Source organism: Denticeps clupeoides, chromosome 7 (genome assembly GCF_900700375.1).
Source record: "Denticeps clupeoides chromosome 7, fDenClu1.1, whole genome shotgun sequence".
Taxonomy (NCBI): domain Eukaryota; kingdom Metazoa; phylum Chordata; class Actinopteri; order Clupeiformes; family Denticipitidae; genus Denticeps; species Denticeps clupeoides.
This window is the reverse complement of record NC_041713.1, coordinates 9,620,501-9,643,633: the sequence shown is the minus strand read 5'-3', so window position 1 is coordinate 9,643,633 and position 23,133 is coordinate 9,620,501. Positions and strand designations below refer to the sequence as shown.

Sequence of the window (23,133 nt, the reverse complement as noted above, 5' to 3'; positions counted from 1 at the left end):
CATAATAAATCATTCATTTGGAAGAAGAGTCATTTGAGAGATTCTGATTTCCTCCATAAGATTAAACAGCATTCAGAAACTCCTCAAAATAGACTTACCATTAAAGAAAAAACGTTTGCTGTTTAACCCTAGAAGATCTCCACTGCTCAACACCTATCTTACTGTACAGCAGGTGATGCTTAACAGCAGCAGCACAATCGCAATACAGCTAAACTGGAAGACCAATTTCTTAAGAGCCCCAGATTGAGCTTATTTACAGAGAGCAGTCTCACTGCTGAAGGTTATATAAGAACGCTCCCCGTGTCCCTCCTACTCACCATCTCCTCCATGTTGTACTGTGGAGGGCCTCCTCCCATGTGCATGGAGTTGGGAAGACCTGCAAATGGAGAGCAACATGAGAAAACCGAGAGGATAAGCGAAACGGATCACTGCAGAGACCTTGTGTGCATGCACCTCATGCAGTAAGGTGCAAACTTGTACAAATAGGTCAGTGAGCTGTACAGGATTCTGGGAATTATTCAAGAAGATTGTGGATTTACGGACAATGACTTGTAATGACTATTATAAAGTGACTTATTTTACATTCTCCAAAAGTGAGAAACTTCAAAAACTAAACAGTATAGTTCGAAATGCTCAGCAAAGCTGTGCAACAGTTCATTCCACAAAAAGCAGGGAGGTTGGTTTAATATACAGACCAGAGCCCAATTCCAAGTGCATGTGTTGTAAAATGTTAAAACGTACAAAACACTTTCATGAGAAAACACTTTACTTCGACACTTAGCAACAGAGGTGAAATTGAGCTTGAACTGCACAGCTGATCACAAGGGTTATTTTTTAAGATAGTGACTTGGATGCATAAACAAGACCGCAAATAACATGCAGGGCTCTAGAGAAACCAATTAGGTTGCAGAAACGACCTAATTTCTCAATGGTGCAAAGAATAAATAAATTAAATTTGTGGTAGCACCAGTGACATTCAGGGGGACAAAAATCTCTGTAAACCCCCTGTGGTTCGAGCAACAAATGTATTCTAAACCAATCAGATTGCAAAGGGCAGGCCCGCCTCTGATTGGCTGTGGTCTGGACATTCCTGTATGTTTGAAAGGGCACGTACTGCAGTCAGACTGAGAGGTGAGTAGCCACAGATTAGAACTTTAATCAGGCTTTAAAAGCTAGACACGGGACCAACAAGTACAGACATCATTGTGGCTGCAGAAGCTTCGCGCTGGTGCACCGGAGAAAATAAATAATTAAAAAAGTTGGGTGCAATGAGTCTGAGCACTGACATGAGAGGCTGAGGAAATGAACATGTCACAGCTTAAAGCAATAACAGGACATCAAATCCATAAAAAAAAATAAAAAAAAAGGTCTTAGGATTAATGGTCTTTCAATAGAAATAATATCTGCATTTTTACATATATTTTACATATATTATATATTAAAGCATCCGCTTTAAAATAATGTATAGTAATTAACACCAACATTCCTTCATAAAACTTAAAGTTGAAACTGATCCAGTACACACAAAATACCAAACGATAAAACTCATTGCATGATCAGATCCTTAATTAATTTGTTTTTCCACATTAATGCCCTTTGATGAGAGACCCAACAGCAGTTTTAATCTGACTGAATGGATAAGACACACAGTGGACATTAATACTGAAGCCAAGCACCATTCAATAACAAAAAGGCACTAACCCCTCATCTCTGTGCGCAGGTACGAAGGCGGACTCTGAGTCCAGTTCTGGCCAGAAAGGCTGAGGCGGGCCAGGCCTTGATCCAGCCCAGAGAGACCTCCCTGCGAACCTGCCTCCCCCTGACCCTGCCACTGCTCGCTCTTCATCCCTGAAGAGGCAGCCGCTGGGGGTGCTGCCTGGGGAGCTGCCTGCTCCTCCAGAGACGCCTGTTTGCCCATCTCTGAAGGCCTGGCGCGAGTCCGACGCGCAGCCGAATAAGACTTCCTCTCAACCGGCCGCTCTGGGGGAGGCGATGGCTCCCGGCCAACCGATGCCGATTGATCGGAAACGGACCTGCCCCCTGGCTGCTGATTTTCTTGTTTGCGCGGAGCTGGGTGGGCAGCGCTGGCCGGTTCCCTCTCCGCTTTGCTGTAGTGATAGCCTGAACTGGTGTATGTGGTGGTGGTGATGACGAGGTTCTCGCCGGAATCATCCTCCTCTTCACTGCGGATGTCCTCCACCACCACGGCAGGGTTTCGTTCAGTCACTGGGGCGGGAGCTCGGCCTCCCCTCATCCTCGGGGCCCTCTCGCCTTCCAGAGGATGGGGACGCGGGCCTCTGGAGCCTGGGGGATCCTGGCCAGGTTTGGAGCCCCTTTCAGCCCTACCCTCGCTGCGGTGAGGGGGCAGCTGGGCCCGGCCTCCCTGAAAGCTCCGGCCAGGTGGGACCTGGGAGGAGACGCGGGGAGCAGAGGAGCGTGTTGCCGCAGCAGGGGCGTGAGCAGCATAAGCAGGGGCCACAGGGCCCGACTGAAGAGCCAGGGCCTGTGGGGAACTGCGGTCGCCGTTCCCCTGCCAGGATGAGCGAGGGAGCTTTTCACCATCACGCCAACGCTTGTCACGGTTCTGTGGTGAGCCGTGCCTGGGGGAGGAAAGCTGATTAGTGAACGGCAGCAAACAGGAAAAATAGCCTCATATCCCACCCACGCGACTCAGGGACCTAAATCTTTCCTGGCCTGTGGAACAATATAATGCATAATGTAAACTGGCCTTTAATTCTCACAAACACGGAAAAAAAAACGCTAACAGGCGATACCTCGGCTTGCGGGTGCGATAGGGACGGCCATCACTGGGTCCTGTGCCGTTGCGGATGTCGTAGCCGTAGTAGGCAATCAACTCCTCCCGAGATTTGGGGGCCTGCTCCTCTTCTCTGAATTTATCGTGCTCCCAGCGGCCCTCGTCCTTCCACAACTTCCTGTGGCGGCCTTTAGGACTGTACAGTAAATGCAAATATGAGGTATGCAGTGTTGAATTACATCGACCTACATAATGAGGATCGATGTGTATTGCCGAACTAAAGACATCAACAAAACAAATTTGCATTATTTCTGTTGCGGTTTATCCGTTCTGCACCGAAACAACTTACCGCTCCTCCTCCTGGGCCTGTCCCCGGACATCATGCTCAAAGAACAAGCCTTTACGGGGGATGTAGGCAGGGTTCTTGCGATCCTCATCATCATCCAGCTTCTGCCCGGCTTTACTCCCGGCCTTGTTCTCAGGGTCATCGGTGCTCTCCTACAAATCAAGAAGGGATGTTTAACGGAAGCCATTTTGACATTCGCACAAAGCAAAAAAAGGAACCAGCATAAAAACGGATACCTGTCCATCTCCGCTCTGCCTCTCCCCAGCCACATTGCCCTTGTCTTCAGGCTTCACCTCTTCTTCCACTGCCTCCTCCTGCTCCTCTTCAGGCGGTTCTGCTGATTTGTCTTCAGCACCTGCAGCTTGTGACGCATCTTCCTTGCTAAAGTGCTCTGGTTCTTCTTCATCCTCACCACCCTACAGTCCCAGAATGACTGTTAATGTGGAGTAGCAGGTAACACCAAAAACTTATACAGCGTTAAACGTTATACGGTTGGCACCACAATTCAGAAAGTCAGGGCAACAAACTCAAAAAGTAATTAATAAAAGTGATTTAAAAAAAATATATAGTTTAATTGTATTCAAAACGGCAAACCGAATGCTTGATTAACTTATGCGCTTGTAGATCTCAACAGCTTTATACAAATTTAAGGAGCCATTAATGTAGTAAATAAATAAATAACAATTAATTAGTCATCATGCTAATTAGTCCATATAATTTGAGTCCCTAGAAAACAACATTGTTAGCGATGTATATGGGGTGGCTATACGATTCCTAGTTTAAGCAAAATTTATTTTATACATTTTGCTAAAATCATTCAAATGTATTAATTCAGTTTACTCAATAATACGTATCAAACTGCCCAGAATAATGATATTAATCTTTTAAAACATTTTATTCTGTGCTTTAGCTGAGGCATTTTGTACATTCCTCCAGTCCAGAGGGATTTACAGTCTATAGTTACGTGGACTGTCCCCCTGGAGACACTCAGGGTTAAGTGTCTTGCTTAGGGACACAAAGGTATTGGTTTTGAGCCTGTGACTTTGTGGTTGTCTGGTTCAGAAGTGAGTTTGTTACCCACTACGCCAATACACCCCTTCCTAGACCAACTACTGTGGGCCAGCAAGGTGATCACCCATCCAAGTACATGTCAACAACACTTGACCATGTCTTGCTTCAGAGGGACTGAATCCCTAAAGAAACTAATCAACTGCAGGCATCTCTGGAGAACCGAACCAGACAAACCACCTGTAAAAATTCAGCACCACCAGAATAACAAGAATATTAGATGCCTGTTGCATTGCTCGCCGCGTTGCCCTACAAATTGAGAGTAAGTCCTGGTATTAAGGTGCAACAAGCTCCGCAGCCTTCTAGAAAGCCCTTTGCCAGTTGCCGTGGCAACATACTTCAGAGTGTGATCCATTCTCCTCAGGATCGGCGCTGTCGTAGTCCGACAAGACCGCTGCAAGGAAACAGAGGGGAATTGTTCACCACAAAAATATGGAGTGCATCAAAATGTAATAAGGTTAATGCCACAAAATAAAATACATAAAAAAACGTACCATCTCCAGCACCATCTTCACTTTCCTGGGGCAAAAAGAAAAAATGAAGCTCGCATTAGAAGGAAGTTATGGAGGTATGTGCAGTGACAAACCAGGCGCGGGGGGTCTGCGTGAAAACAGGTTCTGGCAGGAAATCACAACCAGGTGTCTTGGCGCTAAAACTGGGCCGCAAAGCTGAAGGCCTGGACGATTGTTAACTTAAATTTACGTTTTATCAAAACGTGTGTGTATATATATATATATATACACACACACACACACACACAGAACACGTTCGGTGTTCGTTCCACGTTAAAATGAAGCACGACAGCGGCGTCAGCCGAAAACAACTAGTATGGAGTTGTAGTATTAACCATTCTATTCGACAGGATTTTACATTGTCCTCGATGAGAAGCCACTGGAGAATAAAGTCGCGGTCTAGCGATTTTTAAGTGAACCGAGGCTCCTGAACCTTTCCGCGGGGCTCGTCGCCACGTCCCCCGCCTGTCGGTGGAGCCACAGCGGCGACCGGCGAGCTGTTTATCGGCCCCCGTCGGCAGCGCTGAAGTCGCGGGGCGGGAACCCGCACAGAAGCAGCTCTTCGTTGCCCCCACCACCGCCGTATCTGGAGCCGAATAAGCAGCCTGCATTCCAGACACTTCCCTAAAACTCCGAGCCAGGGAAGGGATACGTTCACAATCCGGCGGCAAAAAATATATATATATATTTTTTTTTTTTTTAAACAAGAGGCCTGCTCCAGAAACCTGTAACACGCGGCGTGTGGGGTAATGTGCTGGCGACCCGTGGCCGGGGCCGGACACTCACACACTCGGACTCGTCGTCGCTCTTCGCCGCGGCGCGGACGGACGGCGGCTCCTCGGGCTCGGGATCCCTCACTCGGGGCTTGGCGGCCGTCGGCGACGCCGACCTCCCGCTCTCGGAACCCGAACCGGACTCGTCCTCGTCCTCGCTGTCCTGAGACGCGCGCCTCCTTCGTCGCCGGCGGTCCGCCATCTTAGCGCTCAGCGGAGGGGGGACCGGAAGCGCGCAGTGGCTTGTGGGACATTTTCCTCTTTCATCATATCCTCGCCAGGGAAGCGGCTCTTGTTTCCGCGTTTGTGGTTGCTGCGCGTCACGCAACAGGAAACTCAAAAATATGATTGTGTCCCTATTTTTACAATAATACATGTCACGAGACTTAATGCGTGACAAAAAGCAATTGTTTGGAAACCTGCTTAAATGCAAATAATATTCAAGGTTATTAAAATTATATTAATTTGATGTAAAATACTCTTTATAAGAAATGCAATTAAATAAAAAATCACATCATTAATGTTAACCAAGTCTCGAAATAGTGTATAGAACAGTCAGAAATTTTAGTGTCTACATAGTTTTACATTTCTTCCTCTACTGTCCATTTGACCGCAGTTTTGTCTGTTGATGATTGTCAGTATTAAAAAATATTCATATTAGGAATAATCCTTGTTTTTGATGACAGTTGTAATGATGTTAGTTGGCGATGCACTTGACTGCTGCCTACAGACTATAATCCTACAGCTAGGCTCTAATAAGAAAAATCTACAACTACGCTGGCATAGAAGGGTCAAGTAAAGCCCATTGAGAAATACTGTATGTGATTATGGGCTATATAAGAAATAAATGTTGTTGTCATAGTTATATCTGTTTAAGCGCATGGAAAAAGTAGTTTATAATAAAATTGTGATAGACAGCATTGCACACGGTGCACACAAAGAAATGTGTCCTCTGCATTTAACCCATCACCCTTAGTGAGCAGTGGGTAGCCATGACAGGCTTTGCTGAGTGGCACCTTGGCGGATCAGGATTCGAACCAGCAACCTTCTGATGACAAGGCCGCTTCCTTAACCGCTAGGCCACCACTGCCCCACTGTTCATGTCAGTGTCCTTAACAGACTCTGAATCATATCATCATACTGTTTATGTTAAGTCAGAGATTTGCACACAGTGAAGTTTAATTTTTTCTTAAATATTTCCATCTGTAATTATGGGAATAGCTTTCACAAGTTAAATGAGACACTATGTTACAACAAATGAACAAGTAAAAGTGCTTTTGTCAGTTTAGACATCCCACTGACAACATGAGAAATGGCAGCAATAATAGAGAGCTTCAACAGTTCAAGATGACACAACTTACTTTATGGTCTAAGCCTGCCAACGCCACCAAAATAGTTGCCAGAAAAGCAGGAGAGTTGGCGATTTACATTCTTTACCATAGGGAAAAACATTAAGAGTTTAATTTTAATGCATCAGCTTTTAAATCATTTAGGAGCAGATTTACAGCAATGTCTGGAGGGAAGAGCAATGTGCTAGAGGTAAGCCAAAAAAGGACCAGGATTCTGTGTCCTCTGCTCCAAGCTGAGCTTTTTCAATCATATAATTTATTTAGATATGCAAAGCAAAATCTTCAACAAAAAAGCCATTCAGTCGGCGTGCATCTTTTATAAATTTCTCTTCTCAGACATGCACTAATACAAATCCAAAAAAAGAAAAACTCTTTTCTCCCGAATTGGGAAAGAAATTTTAACAGATTGGCTAATTTCTATCTCCGGCAGGTTCTGTGAGGGGTCTTCTTCTTTGACACTTCGGGCCGGGCTTGAGGTTGATCATCAATCCATGGCAGTTCAAAGTTTCTAAGCAAGAAGACAAAACCAACACAACTCAGGTTAGAAATATAGGACAACAATGCCTGTGTGGAATTGAAGGTTGTTCCAAATGTTTCAGAAACAAAACAGCAAAGCCCTTCACTTACTGCCGAGTCAGCTTTGGGAGAGGCCTGCCAAATGCCACCACAGGAAGGAAGGGGGTGATCGTTATGGTTTGAACTGTGAAAATAAATTGAAGCACATTTCTAATGTGTTTATCGCTGCAATAGACTGTGTGTGTGTGTGTGTGTGTGTGTGTGTGTGTGTGTGTGTGTGTATATATATATAAATAAACACTCAATGAATATATATCTGCTCTGGACCATAAAAGCTGAAGAGCAGCCATACCATCCTCCGGTCTGGGGTAGAAGGACAGCAGCTCAGGTTCGACCTCCTGGACAACTTTCTTCTTGTTCATTCGCTGCTGCAGCCGCTGGAAGATGCGTTGCTCACGGATCCGCTGGATATCCCATCTAACAGAGAGACAGTGGTGGACACATGGATTGAAAACAGAAAAAAAAAAATGTCTGTGTCGCTGGCTCAAGTATCTTTCACTGTTAAAACATGCCTGCCAGCCTACAGAATACAACATATTTTCACGATGATCAACCTCTCCTCAATCTTGGTTTGAGTGCCGCTTCGATGCATAAGGCCGATGGGTCACAGTTTAACAATATTTGACCGGTCAAAGTTAGACCACGGGCGAAGGAAGCGGAAAACATTAATCCATGTCATCAGAGCAGGTTAGGAGCAGCATTTCATGTGATCATCTACTGATAAATTAATGATGAATTTGCTTAGGTTTGCTTCTATGAGAAATCATACTGCCCCTTCCAGTCATGTAAAACTACAGAAAAAGAAATTTGAATGCTATTCAATGATCTACACACCTTTTCCTCCTCTTTTCACCCAGCTCCAACTTTGAGTGCCGCTTACGGAAGGCACTGTCTTCCACACTCTACAAAAGAGGTCACATTTAACTCCAAGAACAAAAACACCATCTTCACAATATTCTAAATCTTTGAGATGAACAAGTATTACTATGCTGGCTTGAGTAGTGGTAAACAGGTTCACAGTTTACCTCTGATATGCTTTTGGCCTCTACCTCTGGCAGTGGCTCCACAATATTCTCTCTCCAGGATGGTACTGCCAACAGACAATATATCCAGAACATTTTTATATATAAAGCTGTGAGATCAAACTACTGTCTCTGTCCATAATGTATTAATGACAGAACCAAATTCACCATCCACATTTTCTTCCTGAGTAGGTGACTGGTCATGCCATGGAGAGGGTGGTGGCTGGTGCCAGCAGCACAGGTACATCTCTGTGGTGGCTAAGTAGGGCACTTCCTCTGTCAGAACAGTGGACGTCCCTGCCACCGCAACAACAGAGCGGTCCTCCAGGCTCAACTCATCCTGTGCCTCCTCTGAGTGGGAATCCTCCTCCTTAACTGGGGAACGTGTCTGCCTGCGAAGAGCCCTTTCAAACCTGGAGTCCTGGAAGAGGAGCCGCCTGTTGATCAAAAGAATCACATAAGTCAACATTTGTTACAGTTTCTACTCCTTAGCCCCTCAAGCCACAAATATTAGCCTCTCTGTAATGTCCCCTCAACTCAAAAATATATTATATATCAAATTTTTATGCATACACAGGTATCTGTATGGATGTAGAGATGTGTAAATTGAAGGAAGTTATAGACACAAGTCAGTTTAAAGTAAAAAAAGAAAACCTTCACACACACATCAAAATCAAAATTCAATGTTTGCATTTAACAGAAGGGGGAGGGGTTTCCCCACACAGGTAAATTGTATTAAGTTAAACTAGGAGGCATAATGCCCCTTACCTGTAGATAGTCATAACGTGTGTCTCAATTCATACGCTCACGTGCAATTTTGCTTGCTTGGCTTTCTTTACCTTTTGTTGCCCTTGCCTCCTCTGCCATATTGTATTTGTTTGGGGGTGTGAAGTGGGTTCTGGGAGAGCCCTGGTGCTTCAGGGCTCTCCTGGTGTCCTTCAGGTTCCTTCTGGCGTGGTGTCTGTGAGACACGCTGCTCCTGGTTGCCTTTTTTTATCAACTGGAGTCGCTGCTCCATCCGTTCAATCCTTGCTATGAGCTGCAGCATATGACAGAGTTAGAACACAGAAGAACCTAAACCGCCTTCTTATTCACTACATCATAACAGTTAAAAGAACCCATTATGGTAATCATGGCTATTAATTACCATGAATAACATAACCATGCCCTATACACTAGACAACTTTACTTGGGACACTTTGGATCAACGTACCATCTCCTTCTCAGCTTTGAGCTCGTCGATCTCGTTGCTCTTGGACTGCAGCTGATTTTGCTGCTGTTCAATAAGCTCCAACTGCAGGAGGAGGATCTGCCGTATGCAGCTGGCCTGCGAGGAGCCATGGCTTGGGCATTTCTGCATATTTTTCCACTTGCTGCCTGAGGTGAGCTCAGGTGGAGGAGTCCCCAACGATCCCAGGGCGCCTCTCATATCCCCAACGTCTCTGGGCTGTTTGTTACGATTTGATGTCACAGGGTCCATTTTACCCATACTGTTGTCAGTCTGTCCAAATAGTGATTTGCTCTTGACTGGGGTGCCCTCACCCCCCATCTGCTTTCCAGGGGGTGTTAGGACCCCAAAGTTCACCCAGTTCTCCTGCTGGGCCTCTCAAACCCAAAAGTACTCTGCACAATAAACTACAACCAAGGGACTGAACCTTTAAGCGAAGCTGTTGTCCACTTCTTTCTATATGGTACGCAAAAGTCTTGGTGGACTTGGTGGACAATGTCCTTATCTGCTCTCGTAGAGTCAGCAAAGAAGTCCTGTGATTCCAACAGGCTTACAAACAGCCTCTTCTCTGGATGTCTGGCAACAGATTATTAAGACACGTGAGACCCCATTCTGGGGCCCATTTCCCTGGTCTACGTTTAAAGAAAGCCTTGGGTTACTATATATTCAACGCGTCACATAAAACGACTTGAAGAGATGGTTTCAGCCTCCGTCGGCTGAATTGCGTGCGTGAACATGAACGCAATGACGTAATGACGCACTGACGTCTTTCCCCGGGAAAGCAAGCCACGCTGTGCCAAGTCGCCACAGAACTTAGCCTTCACAAAACAAAGGACATGGGTAAACGCAAATGGCAGCATGAGCCTAAATTATCCACTTGGCAGGTAAAGTTTCATGATTGCAGTTCAAAACTAAGCCTGCATATATCAAAAACTGCACGGCTCGCTCGACTGTACTCAAGAAAGCCCAGTCCACATGGCTAAAGTCCACGATCCAAACTATAAGCAGCTAAACGGAAAGCCACGTCGTCCATTTTAGCTCTACGGCAGCAAAAACACAATGACAGTCACTTTTAGAGGCTCCCTCGGCTGCAAAGGAGCCGCCGTGACGCCATTTTAAGGGCTTCAGCACCAACGTTATTGGCGTCGTGGACGAAGGGAAACGTTCCACTCCGAACACTCTGCGGCGTCTGCCCCGTTCAAATTTCCCTGCTCCCACGCGAACTCACCTATCGCGGCCATTCCCTGGCTGCAGGTTTTCTATTAAAAAAATAAAAAAAACACAAAGGATGACGCATGCGCAAAGGACCTTCCGCGGCGAACTCGCAACGATTGGACGAAATCTCAGGTGTCGCACAGAGGACTTGATGGAATTTACCAGAGTGACGTCGAACCTTTAATTAACAAGAGATTAAAGTGTGTGGTGGGTTTTTATTTGTTTGTTTCTACAAGTCCGAAGTAAAGAGGTTTAAGCGTCGATAAAATTTCGTAATCACATTCCACATGGGGTGTGTTCAGCTTTCACTGTTAACGTGGTAGTAGCCTAGTGGGTAACACACTCGCCTATGAACCAGAAGACCCAGGTTCGAATCCCACTTACTACCATTGTGTCCCTGAGCAAGACACTTAACCCTAAATTGCTCCAGGGGGACTGTCCCTGTAACTACTGATTGTAAGTCGCTCTGGATAAGGGCGTCTGATAAATGCTGTAAATGTAAAATGTAACGTAGAGCATTTTCACAATAGCCACAGGTACATTTTCTTTCACATTTCTTCTCCCAGCGGTTTAATTAAATTTTATTCGGCTACCTGAAAGTTTCCTCCCGTGGGGGTGTGAATAACTTCAAATAAAGTTGGACGAGCCGCCTAAGTCGACGAACCAGTCGATGGGTGGTAGTAGCCTAGTGGGTAACACACTCGCCTATGAACCAGAAGACCCAGGTTCAAATCCCACTTACTATCATTGTGTCCCTGAGCAAGACACTTAACCCTAAGTTGCTCCAGGGGGGACTGTCCCTGTAACTACTGATAAATGCTGTAAATGTAAACGAACGCCTGCGTTGCCGGGCGAGTTGAGTGTGAGTATTTGTTTGGCCACTAGAGGTCGCGCATCGCCCACTTTACGGCGAGCCACACACACGTCCTAGAAACTACAAACGATCACGTTCATTCGTGCATCTTACAGGTTTGACATCGACTCTTATTAATAGTTTTTTATATAATTTTTTTTATATATAAATTCATAAAAATATATATTTTTTCCGAACATCGCCTGTGCATCACCTTTAATAGCATTTTCAAAATAATGGCTTATATACAAAACTTATTACTTGACAAAACGTGAAAACCGATAGTGTTTAACCTATGAAATGACAGAAGGTCGTGACAACTTTGAACCTCGCGTGTTTTAATGGGCCGTAACGGGGTTTTATCATGGGGGCGGTGTGTTAAAGACCAAAGCCGAGGTTCTGTTCTGATCTCACATGTCGCTGCAGTTCCTCTGGGTGTTCACAACAACAACCCCGCCGACGTTACCCCGCTGACTTGCTTCCTTTCCTTTCCTTTTCTTTTTTTTCTCTCCCTCTTTCCACGAAAATAGGCTACAGCGCCGGAGCCGCCGCCCCCTCGGGCTGTTCTGGAGCGGCAAGAGCGCCCCCCTCACGTGGACCGGCCGGGTGACCGCGCACATTAGTCGCAGTGCCGTGTGACGACACCCCCCACCCCCCTCTCACGCTCCCGGCCCTGGAAGTGCGCTGTCCTCAGTGCTGGAGCTCACATGGCGCACGGGGCAGAGCTCCTGGGCGAACGCCGGTTCTCCGCCTCTCCCCGTGGCCCGCGCGGCCCTGCCGAGTCACGCGGACAGTGGGTTAGGAGGAGGACCAGCCCGGCGACGTGACCTATATTCACGGGGCTCCGGTTTCCTCCTCTGCCCGTTCTTAGGTGCCCGGATTGAAAATCACGCGTCCGCGTGATGTTGCACTGGCGAGAAATACACGGACAAGTGCACCGGAGCCACGTGAAATTATTGCAAACGTTTCTCCTTCTGACGGTCATATGTTGTTGCTAGGCAACCGCGCTTTGACAATGTCGCGTCTTTCGACTGTTCCAAACGACACCGATGCACCAGCAACAAATCGCGCCCAAAGGTCGAAGAGGCAGGACGGCGAAGCACGCGGAGGTGATGCGCGATCCCTCCACGCACGGCCCTCCTCACGAGGACGAACACGGGCACGGCCGCCCGCCCTCCTCCCACTCCGGAATGTTTTGTTCCTAATGCCGCTGCACGGAAGCTTTTTTTTTCACGACTGTCGAGGAACACGGTCGGTTGTTGTTTTGAACTTGTTTTCGTTCCTCTGAATAGAAGCGTTTTTTTTTGCGACGATATCACTTTTCAAGGAGCTGAAACGTTGTTTTCCACACGATGCTCCTTTAACACAGCCCTAGTAAGACTACAAGTTGTTTTTTTTGTTGGTGAAAAAAAATAATAATAATAACGCGTGATTTTTTTGCTGCTGTTTCGTGCTCTTGATTCAGTGTGAATCTTTCGCCTGTTTTTCCCCGCATTTCACCCCTGAACCCGCGCCGTGAGGTCCGCGCATGCGCGCGTGTTCTCTCGTGGACCGCGGCCAGGTAACGTGCAGGCTGAACGTGATGAAAACTTGTCACTGCACTCATCCACGGGAGCTGGTGTCTGTGTCCGATGGCCTTGATCTGTCAACACGGAACGCGGGCGGGGCTATAAATACGGTTTTATTTATTGCACACGTGCATGACAAAGAACGAGGAGATCGTGAGAGTGTGTGTGTGTGTGTGTGTGTGTGTGTGTGTGTGTGTTTGCAATACGTGCTCAAGATTGTTGTTTAACCAGCGTATGAGTGCAGTACCTATGGCTTATTTGTGCTAGTAATGTAGATATATAAAAGCAAGAACTCACAAATTAATTGAAACAGCTAAACAGAGTTCAAGTTGAGCTTTATTGTCATTTCAGATACATGCATGTTAGACAGTACATAGTGAAATGAAACAACATGTAACATTTAAACAAAGATGCTGACATAAAGTGCACGTGTGCGACAAACTGGTTACATGAAGTGCAAAAACATGGGACACAAGCAGCGCATGACAAGCAGTGCAAGAATAACAGAATAACAACACAGACAGCGCTAAAAACCAGTGAAACAAGTCATGAAGGAGTGAGGTGCAGAGTAGCAATGTGCAAATGCTGCTGTTGTAATAATGCTGTTATAGGAATGTAATAGAGATATGTTAGGAACGTCAGAGGTAAAGCGTGCGTTTGTCAGTCCAAAGAGGAAAGTCCCTGAGTGTTCAGGTGTCAAATGGCCCGAAAGCTTAAGTACCTTCAACCCGGTCCACCAAGGTGTCACTGAGGTGCCACTGAGCAAAGCACTATCCCCACACACTGCTCCCCGGGCCCCTGTCATGGCTGCCCACTGCTCACCAAGGGTGATGGTTAAAAGTGGAGGACTTTGTTGTGTCACCGTGTTTCACAATGACTATCACTTCAAGCTCACTTTCCCCTCTCCTGGATGGTAGGAGGGTGAAGAGGGCAGGTGAGGGGCTTGTGTTGTCCTTTACAATGCTAGTGGCTTTCCAGATGCAGCACGTGTGGTAAATGTCCATTATGGAGGAGAGACTCCAATGATCTTCTCAGCTGTTCTCACTCTCTGCTGTAGGGTCTTGCGGTCCAATACGGTGCAGTTTCCAGACAGTCATGCAGCTGGTCAGAATGCATTTACCTTTTACATTTACAGCATTTACCAGGCGCCCTTATCCAGAGCGACTTACAATCAGTAGTTACAGGGACAGTCCCCCCCTGGAGCAACTTAGGGTAAGTGTCTTGCTCAGGGACACAATGGTAGTAAGTAGAGATGCTTCAGCAGCCGCAACTCAAAATAACTATAAAAAAAGTACTTGTTTTCAGGCAATTTTTCTTAATACTGTTAATAAACAGTACATAAACAGAAGGGGAGTTCGTTTCTTAACCCCTCCCCTTCCTAATTGAAATTCACTTGATGTGCAGGGGAAGACTGGGGGCCTGTGGCTGGATTACAAAAAGCCCAACAATAGCCCAGTGAGTTCATCGAGCCACCTGTGGTGTCCTGTCTAGGACACATGACCGCAAAAAAGAGAAATTCAGTAAGGGGGTCTAGTCCCAATAAGACCATTTCAGTGGTGGCTTCCTAATAATCCCCTTCATTGAACTTACCTTTCCGCTAAAAAAAATGGATGACTTCAGCCAAGTGGATGCTGCAGTGTGGTAAAATCACTGCTCCTATTGTCTATCTGAATTCTCTTACTCACTAACCGCTTAGGGTCACATCTGCCGGAGCCCATCCTGGGGCACACACATGAACACAATTCATTCACACCCAAGGACAATTTAGATCGATCCCCCTAGCGTTCAGTCATTAAGATGTTGGGAGGTAACTGGAGAACCTGGAGGAAACCCACGCCAACACAGGGAGAGAATGGGATTCGAACTCACTACGCACTACCACCACCAGTTCAAGTTATGATTATTATTATTTTAACTGGACTGACCACGGTACGGCAGCTCAAGACCTTCCTCTTTAGAGAATATTTAGATTAACTTGTAACCTTCTTATTGTCTGACGTATGTATACAAACTACAACGTAGTGAATAAAAAGATTGTATTCATAGATGGGGGGGGGGGGGGTCCTGGTGAACCAGAATTGATCACTTCATCGATTGGTAACATCGACGCTGCCAAATGCCTTAAATGTAAATAATATATTGGCCATAATAATTTCACTCTCGCACCATACGCTGCCTTTTTGTACAATAGTCTCCTTCTCACCACGTTCCAAGATGATCAGCGACTCGCGACGACGTCTGCAACGTGAACTCGCCACATACCCCGCAGTGCTGCAGGCTCCACGTGCGCGGGGATTTAAAAAAAAACCCTGCTTATATGCGTCCACTGAAAAAGTGTGTCACTGGGACACGCCGCGCACTGCCTCTCCCCTCCCAGGGGTCACATGGTCCCGTTTCAAGCAACGTGCGCGCTGGGGAGCGGTCTGCGCATGCGCCGAGCCGCACGCCGCGCCGTTCCTGGGAATGAGGCGGTCGGAGTAAAACCGGCGTTGCTGCTCCAGCCGAAACCGCACACCAGACCGACACGGACACGGACACGGACGCGGACAGAGACAGAGACAGAGACACAGCTTGTCCGTTCAGTCCCATACTAGGCGCACTTCAAGCCGAGCTCCGCACCGGCACGTAGCGCAACGCTCCACCTCACCCCTCCGACCCGGCGGCCGCTGCAACAGACGTTTTCTTCCGCGAAGGCGGCATGGCACGTTCATAGAGGAGCGGCGACATCTAAATAAGACCAAGGCGAAGCGTCGCTGACGTCCAGTGGGCTTTTGTCCCCTCCTTTATCCATTCCACCTCCGTATGACTCTACTGGTCCTCAGGATGACAAGCGCGATGGACACGAACAACAACACCGGTAAGTGTGGAGATTATTATAATATATTATTATAAATTATTATAAAACCGCGTGTTGGCATGTCCATAATCCCTGCATTAAAACCCTTGCGGTGGCTGCACACCGTGTACGGGGTTTGAGAAGTTCAGTAGGACTTGGCACAGTTGGTGTAGTGTGGACGCGGGCGACGCGAAATAACCACAAAACAAAAAGAAAAATCCGCAAACTTTACCAGAAAGTTAAATAATAATCAAAAAAAGACTATAATTCTATACTAGAATTCCTAATCGTGCTACAAAGTGTGTATTATAATTTTCCTTTTTGAAGTAGCCGTGTAACCTGTTGAAAAAAGTAAAATGTTGATTTTGGGGTGATATTTACGTACACGAGGGTCGCAAGATATAAAATTAGACTTCGTGCAAAGTTTATTTTTCTGGATGTCATTATTGTGAGGAAGAAAAAGTAATAAAACATATTTCGATCCCATATAAATCGGCCACGTACGAATCACGGGTTAGCGGCGCACAGGGGCTGCGGGGAACTGGGTCACGGCGGCGAAGTCAGGTGTACGGACGCCCCGGCGACGTGTCCTCGCCGCCTTCACATGGACCTGCGCGGCGCGCCATGTGCGTTTTGTTTTCGTTCGCGCTGCCCGCCTCCGCCCATTGGTACGCGCGCCGACCGCGTTGCATAATTGCGCCGACGTCGCTCGGCCCCCCCCCCCGCCGCACGGTGACGCGGCCGCGGCGGCCATGTGCGCGACGCGATTGGTTTCAGAAGTGGGACACGAAGCCGATCCGGGGCGGCGTAACTGCTGGTTTGTTATGACACGCTTCCTATTGATGCCATTGGGCGCCGGCCGAACTAGGACTCACCCCGCCATGTGCAGCCTCGTAATCGCCGCGCCGTCGTTTTTAGCCCATTCGGATCGTAACAACGCTGCGGTTATGATAGAAACACCACATTTTATGAGCTGTTGTTCGAACGGATAATATATTAGTAACTATTCACATACTCATGTTTCATATATGTATATATATATATATGGTTATATATATACGGTTATATATATATACACACACACGTCTGCCGGTAAACGTTGGCGTTGCGAAAAACGAACGATTGTAAGGGGGGGGGGGGTGCGCCTCTGTTATTGTCACGAATCAGGACCGCGGCGGCGCGTGCCACCGTGCGCAGGGGCAGTGGGCGTGTTCGCCGGGCGGGGCGGGGCCGCGCTGGGCGGGGCTTGCGCGCCCGGTCTCGTTGAGGAGTCTCATGTACCCGAAGCACGTGGAGCCGCGGCGTGATGCGGGATAATGTACTCGACACGGGGTCTCCGAAGACGAGGTCCCAAATCCCGCCTCCCCTCAACATGCCCTCACCCGCGGTAACGCTCAAATAACCTATAATGTCTTATAATAGGGAAAGGAAAAATAAATATTGCAATCTTTTTTCTTTTTTTTTTTTATCCACAGTGGGAGTGGAGAATAATAAATTGTAGTGGCTCATCCCGTGTGTTGTCAGAGACAGGGTGATGAGAAGGATCAGGGAGGGCCGGGCTCTGGTCTGGCCGCTGCACGTGTTGTGGCTGTGGCTACACCTGACACAGTGACCCTATGCCCTTTTGTTCTGATACACGGTTATGCAATCATCAGGGGCTGCCAATTTTGGAATGTCACAGAGCACGGAATAGGACGGACAAAACGTTTCTTTTTCTTTTTCTTTTTAAAGGTGGCAGTCCTGAACATTTTTTATTACTTTATGAATTTACAAAAAATGTCAAAGGACAACCAGGCATAACGTGTTTTGCAAAATAGTGAAGCTGATTATTGCAAAATATAGATTACAGGGTCCAAATCAAAGATTAAGAATGACATTAAGATTAAGAAAGTCCTTTAGTACAAACTCAAGGCTAATGAGCACATTATCCTGGAGCCCGTGTTCCATAAAACCTTGCGTAGTGCAGTCGCCCCCTCTATCTGAAAACGGTACTTTTTTATTTTGTCTGTCACCTCCACCCATCAGAGAGCAGGGCACCCTAGGGTGATTTGGCATGTGACATGATCGGAGAGGGCGGGTGATGAACAAGTTATCACTCTCAACCGGATACGTGTCAGCATTAGCCTATTAGATTATGAGGCAAAGAGGTGTATGGGTGGAAAGGTGCGACTGAGAGGAAGAGATGAATCTTAAATCATATAAGTAATGTAGTTGTAGCAGCATGGGACACATTATGTCGTCTAAGAGGGTTTGAACCATCATGGCCTCCTTAAGGGATGCTAGTTTGTGCAGAAGAGGAAGGTCACAGAACAGTCGTTGGACTTTGGTAAACATCTCGGGTCATTCTGTTCTGTGTTCCTGGAAAGTGCATTCATCAGGATTTCCTCCTGCCCCTCCCACTGAGGCTGAACATGTTGTGGAGACCCCTTGTGCCGCTGCCTATGCAAAACTGTGGGAACATTACAAATGGGATTTCCCTATGGTGAACACTGAACATCTCCCATTGAGTCTCTATTTTTATTTCAGCTCTTTTTTTTTCACTGCATGATAGATTGTAGTATTTTATGGGTGTGTAAACACTTCTATTATCTCATGTCCTTCCCCCAGGTGGTGTGATTTCATACATTGGTTCTTGCAACGGCTCTCCCAGCCGCACCAGCCCCCTGTCCATGTACAGCGAGAATTCAAACAGCAGCCTGCAGTCGGTGTCCCAGCCCTGCTTCGGCTCTTCCCTGCCGCCATCTCCCAATGGCTCCCAGGACTCCTCTCGCATGTATACCAGCAGCAGCAGCTCCAGTTCAGGCTCTGGTGAAGAGGGCGGTTCTTCCAGCGCTGGCTCGCCAAGGCGTCGTGATGGAGGCAGCAGCTCCCGCTCCTCACCGAGCAAGTCTGTGGCCAGCCTTACAAGTGAGTTGTGTGGTCCTTATCTGCCCTACCCACAAATCTATTGAATTGGCTGATGACTTTCACACGGAATGGGTTATAAAATCGTTCCTTTGTCCAACACAGAGCTGAATGGAATGGTGCTTCTGTGCAAGGTCTGTGGAGATGTGGCCTCTGGTTTCCACTATGGCGTCCATGCCTGCGAAGGCTGCAAGGTAGAGCATGCCCACATGTACCCCTACACCCCCAAGTGGGCTTCCTGAGAATTTTAAGTAACCGGATCCTTTCTATCTGTAGGGTTTCTTCAGGCGAAGCATTCAGCAGAACATTCAGTACAAGAAGTGCCTGAAAAACGAGACCTGCACAATAATGAGGATCAACCGCAATCGCTGTCAGCAGTGCCGCTTCAAGAAATGCCTGTCTGTGGGCATGTCTCGTGACGGTGAGTGCTATTCTGATGAACGGAATGTTTCTATTGTGCCATGGAGCTGTCAATCATAACGTGCTGCACTCATCTTTATAACCTGTAATATTCAGTGGATCTGTTTCCTTTATTTATCCCAGCTGTGCGTTTTGGCCGCATCCCGAAGCGTGAAAAGCAGCGGATGCTAGCCGAGATGCAGAGCGCTATGGACAACATGGTGAACAACCAGCTGCAGAATGAGTTCCAGCTAACCAGTCTAGGCTCCACTTCCTCCTCATCGTCACTGTCTTCCTCGTCGTCTACATCCTCCTCTTCCTCGCCGTGTCCTGGCCAGACGGTGGCGCCCCCAGCACTGCCCCAGGCTCCTTCTCCCTCTCATGCCCAGGCTCCCGAGAGCCCGCCCGCCCTGTCCAGCTCCCCGCCGCTGTGCCCCAGCCCCACGGTTGACTGCACCATTTCCGCAATCACGCGGGCCCACCGCGAGACCTTTGTCTATGCCCACGACAAGCTGGGCGTGGCACTGCACCCACACAACTCCGCCGAGTTCGGCAACTGGGACGTGAACCGGTGCCCAGCCGGGTATCACCTCAATGGCTACAACTCCATCTACCACCGCGACAACAACGCAATTCTGCAGCGCAACAATCACGAGGTGTCGCTGAACAACAACCAGCTCCCGCATCATGGCTTCCCACTCATGAACAGCCAAAGAATCCACAACAGCAACTTAATCGGTAGCCATCAGGGACAAGTGGACTTTGGCAACTGCCCAAAGAGAAACCACAAGGACATCTTGCTGGTAGGTCCACCGAACTTGTGTTTTTTTTTTTATCTTATATGCCCCTTAAAGTGCTCCAGATTCATGAAGAATGATATGTGGTTTTGATTTGCCAAACACCATTAACACCATTTTTTTTTTTTTTTTGTAATGTCTCCAGGCTTGTCCAATGAACATGCGTCCTCATGCAGACCCGAACATGTCCGCTCAGGAGATCTGGGAGGAGTTTTCCCTCAGCTTCACCCCGGCAGTGCGGGAGGTGGTGGAGTTTGCCAAACACATCCCCGGCTTCAGCACACTGTCCCAGCACGACCAGGTCACACTCCTGAAGGCCGGCACTTTTGAAGTAAGCTGCGCATGCAACGCTTTAGATGATTCTTATTTGATGAACAGCACATTTAACCGGCTTCTTTTTTTCTCTGTCCGTAGGTGCTGATGGTGCGTTTTGCCTCGCTGTTCAACTTCAAGGAGCAAACAGTGACCTTCATCTCCGGGTCCACCTACAGCCTTGAAGCCCTTCGGGGTATGGGCATGGGTGACCTGTTGGGTAAAATGTTTGACTTCAGTGAGAAGCTCAATGCTCTGGAGCTGTCCGCTGAGGAACTGGGGCTCTTCACAGCCGTGGTACTGGTGTCAGCAGGTGAGTGAACATAATCTGTGGACAGTTCTGAAAAACCAAAGCAGCATAATGGTGTTACAACCGGTGCAAATAAGACTTACTTCACTAATGTACATAAAGTGCGTTCTCTGGGTTTTCAAAATCCTGATGAGACATTTAAGTACATGTCCCTTGTCTTATTTGCACCAGCCATAGCACCATGAACAAATGAAAACATACAATTTCTATCCAATTCTGTGAATTCCAAATCTTATACATTTACTTTTCTTCTGCTCCAGATCGTTCCGGAATTGAGAATGTGAATGCAGTAGAACTGCTTCAGGAGAGTCTGATTCGGGCACTTCGCACCCTGGTCGGCAAGAGCACGCCGGGCGATGCCTCGCGATTCACTAAACTGCTGCTTAAGCTGCCTGACCTGCGCACTCTGAACAACATGCACTCAGAGAAGCTGCTGTCCTTCCGCATTGACGCATGAGACCAACGCCGTGCCCAACACCAGCTGACTGAATCAGCACCACCATAGGTGGATGCACTTTCTTTTTTTCTTTTTTTTTTTTTTTTTTTAGGTGCCCAGCACCATTTGTCTGCTAGCTGGGCTGTTTCACCCTGTCATCCCAGAACGAAAAGACTTCTGAAGGGGTGACATTAAATGACCCTAACCCTAATGTCCAAAAAGCCTATGAAGCAGTTAAGCTGGCATCAACAGTCATTTATAGTCGGCAAACTGCCAATGCATTAGTGGTCCGGTTCACACACTGTACACCTCTGCCTCTGTGATGTGGGGGTGCAGTCATGATCATTATGAAACACAATCTGTAGGTGGTAATGCAATCCTACCTGGGTTTTTTTAATACTAGTAGTAAGAATTTTAAAACAAAAGAACCAGCACTGATAACACCCTATGCTTTACCATATCTGCCAGGTTCTGGGGTTCTCCGGGAAGCTGCTATATGCACACAACACTCATTTCTTCTATGATTTACCAGCCATGTACATACCAGCATATGTAACATGTATTCAGTCCAACATGCACACTTCACCACAACCCTGTGACTTTGTAAGAAGCATATATGTATATAAAAACCAATACTTGAACATTTTTAAACATGTATAATGTGTACATATATATATATTTTGTAGTTAATGTTAAGAAGGAATGCTCAAGGTGCAAAAATTATCATGTGGGCATAAATGTTTAATATTCAGAAAGTCTGTATGCATATGTTTTTCAGATGTTATAAAGGCATTTAAGAAATGCTATTTGGAATGTGTGTATCCTTTTGCCTTTTATAAACAATTGCTGTGTTTTACTTCTGTCCGGCACTGGCTTGTAAGAATGTCACCTTGGGCCCAACACGGGGACACGGGGCACCGGAGTACAAAGGAATTTGCTATTTCCTTCCTCTGGCATCCCCTGATGTAGAAATAAATAGCAAAGTTCTAATATTGTCAAATATGACACAAACAATAATTACAAATGATGAAGACAGGGGTCCAGTTTATATGGTCAACTGTTTGGATTTGGCTTTAATGATAAAAGCCTAGTATGAATATGTAGTTGGACATGTAATTATGTGGTAATTCTTGTATGATGGACAAAATAGGGTTGAGGTACAAGAGAGCAAACTGTCATTTTCAATGTAAAAAATAAATATATATATATATATATGAAAAATAGCAGCATGTACTCTGCAAATACAAAATGTCTATTTTCCTATGGCACCTCTGTAAGTGTACACTTTATTCATTTGTACAAAAACAAATAAATACTGTGGAATCATGCATGTTGTTGTGTCTTCATATTGCAAACCACTCAGACTTACATGAATCACGTCATTACAATGGTTTGTAACATGAAATAATAGCCACGTTGACATTTTTAGACTGTAAATCTAAATACACTTCCAAAGCAACAGCAAAAGAGAAGTGTCCCACAAGCAGTCAATTAATCCAGAGGAGACAGTCTATAAAAGAGTGGCATTAACCATAATAATTATTATATTCATGGCAAATATGGTGACTGCTCAAAACACACCTGGTCATTAAAGCATCCCCATACCTACAACTGGGATCAGAAAAGTGCACCCACAGGCACAGCACAAAGAAGTGGGTCAAGCTGCCCTTGTAACCCAACTTTTTACAGCTTCTCTATTGGTCCGGTCAGCAGGGGTCCCTCCATCCAAAGAGCCAATCAGAATAGAGCAGACATAAAGCTGAGGCCTGAATGAGCATCCAGTGTTATGACTGAATGAGAATGGAAGAGAGGAGGCGACCGCATCCAGAGGTGGCACGTAACCACGACACTGCTTTTTTTTTTTCTCTTTTAAA

The 23,133-nt window shown here is 46.7% G+C and overlaps 3 protein-coding genes across 3 annotated transcripts; 1 reads left to right on the top strand and 2 right to left on the bottom strand.

The window, feature by feature from the left end:
- Nucleotides 1–281: 281 nt before the first annotated feature.
- Nucleotides 282–5,696, bottom strand: casc3 (casc3 exon junction complex subunit). The gene is made up of 8 exons (XM_028985930.1): nucleotides 5,468–5,696; nucleotides 4,664–4,688; nucleotides 4,508–4,563; nucleotides 3,338–3,517; nucleotides 3,105–3,253; nucleotides 2,775–2,951; nucleotides 1,702–2,600; nucleotides 282–376 (listed from the first exon to the last, which is right to left on the bottom strand). The coding sequence occupies exons 1-8, from the start codon at nucleotides 5,654–5,656 to the stop codon at nucleotides 282–284; spliced, it is 1,770 nt and encodes a 589-aa protein (XP_028841763.1). The 5' UTR covers nucleotides 5,657–5,696.
- Nucleotides 5,697–6,636: 940 nt separating this feature from the next.
- Nucleotides 6,637–10,870, bottom strand: msl1a (MSL complex subunit 1a). The gene is made up of 9 exons (XM_028985929.1): nucleotides 10,858–10,870; nucleotides 9,615–10,006; nucleotides 9,241–9,440; nucleotides 8,570–8,838; nucleotides 8,405–8,469; nucleotides 8,214–8,281; nucleotides 7,672–7,796; nucleotides 7,431–7,503; nucleotides 6,637–7,311 (listed from the first exon to the last, which is right to left on the bottom strand). The coding sequence occupies exons 1-9, from the start codon at nucleotides 10,868–10,870 to the stop codon at nucleotides 7,221–7,223; spliced, it is 1,296 nt and encodes a 431-aa protein (XP_028841762.1). The 3' UTR covers nucleotides 6,637–7,220.
- Nucleotides 10,871–15,655: 4,785 nt separating this feature from the next.
- On the top strand, nucleotides 15,656–22,072 carry nr1d1 (nuclear receptor subfamily 1, group d, member 1). Its single transcript, XM_028985129.1, has 8 exons — nucleotides 15,656–16,122; nucleotides 18,709–19,008; nucleotides 19,111–19,199; nucleotides 19,282–19,426; nucleotides 19,549–20,207; nucleotides 20,347–20,532; nucleotides 20,616–20,826; nucleotides 21,084–22,072. Exons 1-8 carry the CDS (start codon nucleotides 16,068–16,070, stop codon nucleotides 21,278–21,280), a joined length of 1,842 nt encoding a protein of 613 aa, XP_028840962.1. The 5' UTR covers nucleotides 15,656–16,067; the 3' UTR covers nucleotides 21,281–22,072.
- The last annotated feature ends 1,061 nt before the right edge of the window (nucleotides 22,073–23,133 follow it).

What these genes read in the sequence shown, in the direction of transcription:
- casc3 (XM_028985930.1), bottom strand. Translation starts at nt 5,656, where the DNA reads ATGGCGGACCGCCGGCGACGAAGGAGGCGCGCGTCTCAGGACAGCGAG. An exon ending in TGAAGATGGTGCTGGAGATG is followed by an intron (nt 4,564 to 4,663) that starts GTACGTTTTTTT and finishes GTTTCCTTGCAG; the next exon opens with CGGTCTTGTCGGACTACGAC. An exon ending in TATCGCACCCGCAAGCCGAG is followed by an intron (nt 2,601 to 2,774) that starts GTATCGCCTGTT and finishes TTCCTCCCCCAG; the next exon opens with GCACGGCTCACCACAGAACC.
- msl1a (XM_028985929.1), bottom strand. An exon ending in AGGCCAAAAGCATATCAGAG is followed by an intron (nt 8,282 to 8,404) that starts GTAAACTGTGAA and finishes CCTCTTTTGTAG; the next exon opens with AGTGTGGAAGACAGTGCCTT. An exon ending in CTCCCAAAGCTGACTCGGCA is followed by an intron (nt 7,312 to 7,430) that starts GTAAGTGAAGGG and finishes CTTCTTGCTTAG; the next exon opens with AAACTTTGAACTGCCATGGA.
- nr1d1 (XM_028985129.1), top strand. Translation starts at nt 16,068, where the DNA reads ATGACTCTACTGGTCCTCAGGATGACAAGCGCGATGGACACGAACAAC. An exon ending in ACCACAAGGACATCTTGCTG is followed by an intron (nt 20,208 to 20,346) that starts GTAGGTCCACCG and finishes TAATGTCTCCAG; the next exon opens with GCTTGTCCAATGAACATGCG. An exon ending in CGTGGTACTGGTGTCAGCAG is followed by an intron (nt 20,827 to 21,083) that starts GTGAGTGAACAT and finishes CTTCTGCTCCAG; the next exon opens with ATCGTTCCGGAATTGAGAAT.